At 43.7% G+C, this 1159-nt stretch overlaps 1 protein-coding gene across 1 annotated transcript; it reads right to left on the reverse strand.

The window, feature by feature from the left end:
- Positions 1-240: 240 nt before the first annotated feature.
- Positions 241-876, reverse strand: LOC112505623 (protein TonB-like). The gene has a single exon (XM_025109501.1). It carries the CDS (start codon positions 874-876, stop codon positions 241-243), a length of 636 nt encoding a protein of 211 aa, XP_024965269.1.
- Between the last annotated feature and the right edge of the window lie 283 nt (positions 877-1159).

Genomic DNA, 1159 nt, shown 5'->3' on the forward strand with positions numbered 1-1159 from the left:
GGATGCATGCTTGAGTAGTGTGGGTTCTATGGTTGATGATGAAACAGGTATATTGGTGAAGTGTGGAGGTTTAAAGAAATTGAAATGGTGTGCATGTGTGGTAGGGACAGTTGGTTGAATAGGGGCTGTTGTACACTCTGGTTCCTTTCTGATTGCCTTGTCCATAGCTGCCAAAGCAGCATTAACATAGTGTTTAAGGGAAGAACTTCCCTTCTTTGGAGTTTGAACAGCCAAGGGTGACTAAGACAGAACCATAGGTATGGTGGGTGCACCTCTTTCTGATCTTAAGCCTAATGCTTCATTAGAGGCTGCAATTGCCTCATCTACAGATCTTTTTATGAACCCAACACTAGCCTGTGGATAAAYAGGGAAACCAGATAATAAATCTCTAGTTAAGGGTACAGAAACTTTTAAACCTTCGTGGAGTCTTTCTGTGAATGTTGAAGGCATGCTCTGCTTGTTCATCATGGTTGTAGCCTCTGCCAACATAGTCAATGAGGTATGCTCTGCTTGTGATGCTCCAGGTGTATTGGTGTTAGTCTCAGGACTCTCAGGTAATGAGTCACTCTCATCAGATACCTCAAAAACAGTCCCCTTTGGTTGCTTTATAGGCTTGAAATGAATCAGGCCCTTGGCTCTGCTCCTTGTCATTCGAGGGTCGGACTGATATTGAGGGATAGGTTGTGGTTCAGGCTTAAACATCACAGAAGCTTGAGTCTGGGGTTTAGTGAATGGTGCAGGTGTTGGTTTGGCAAAAGAGACTTGTCTCACAGGGATGGCATTGATAGGCTCCTCCTCACTAACATTCGGCTGTTCATGGGGCATGGAATCTTCTTCCCCTTCCCTTCTTCTTGCTTTTTTCTTTATAACGGCCATTCAAAATTGAAATAGGGGATTGTAGTGTGCCTTTGATCAAGGGTGAATGATGGTGAACAGTGGCTTGCTAAGAAAGCCGAATGGTGTGTGAACAGTGATTAGAGGTCCTTAAAGCCTCTAAATCTTCTTCTCCAAGGTTTGGTTTCACAAATTTCAAAACTTCCTCTGATCACTGTCAGTTATCGATTGATTTGTGCTATTAGTCAGGGAGCGTACCTTGCGCTGTAATGCCAGTTCTCATGAAGTCCCCTCCGTCTTGAAAACTGTTATTTGGTGAGCTAAT

Source organism: Cynara cardunculus, unplaced genomic scaffold, assembly GCF_001531365.2.
Source record: "Cynara cardunculus var. scolymus isolate 2C unplaced genomic scaffold, CcrdV1 Un_Scaffold_13324, whole genome shotgun sequence".
NCBI classification, from domain to species: domain Eukaryota; kingdom Viridiplantae; phylum Streptophyta; class Magnoliopsida; order Asterales; family Asteraceae; genus Cynara; species Cynara cardunculus.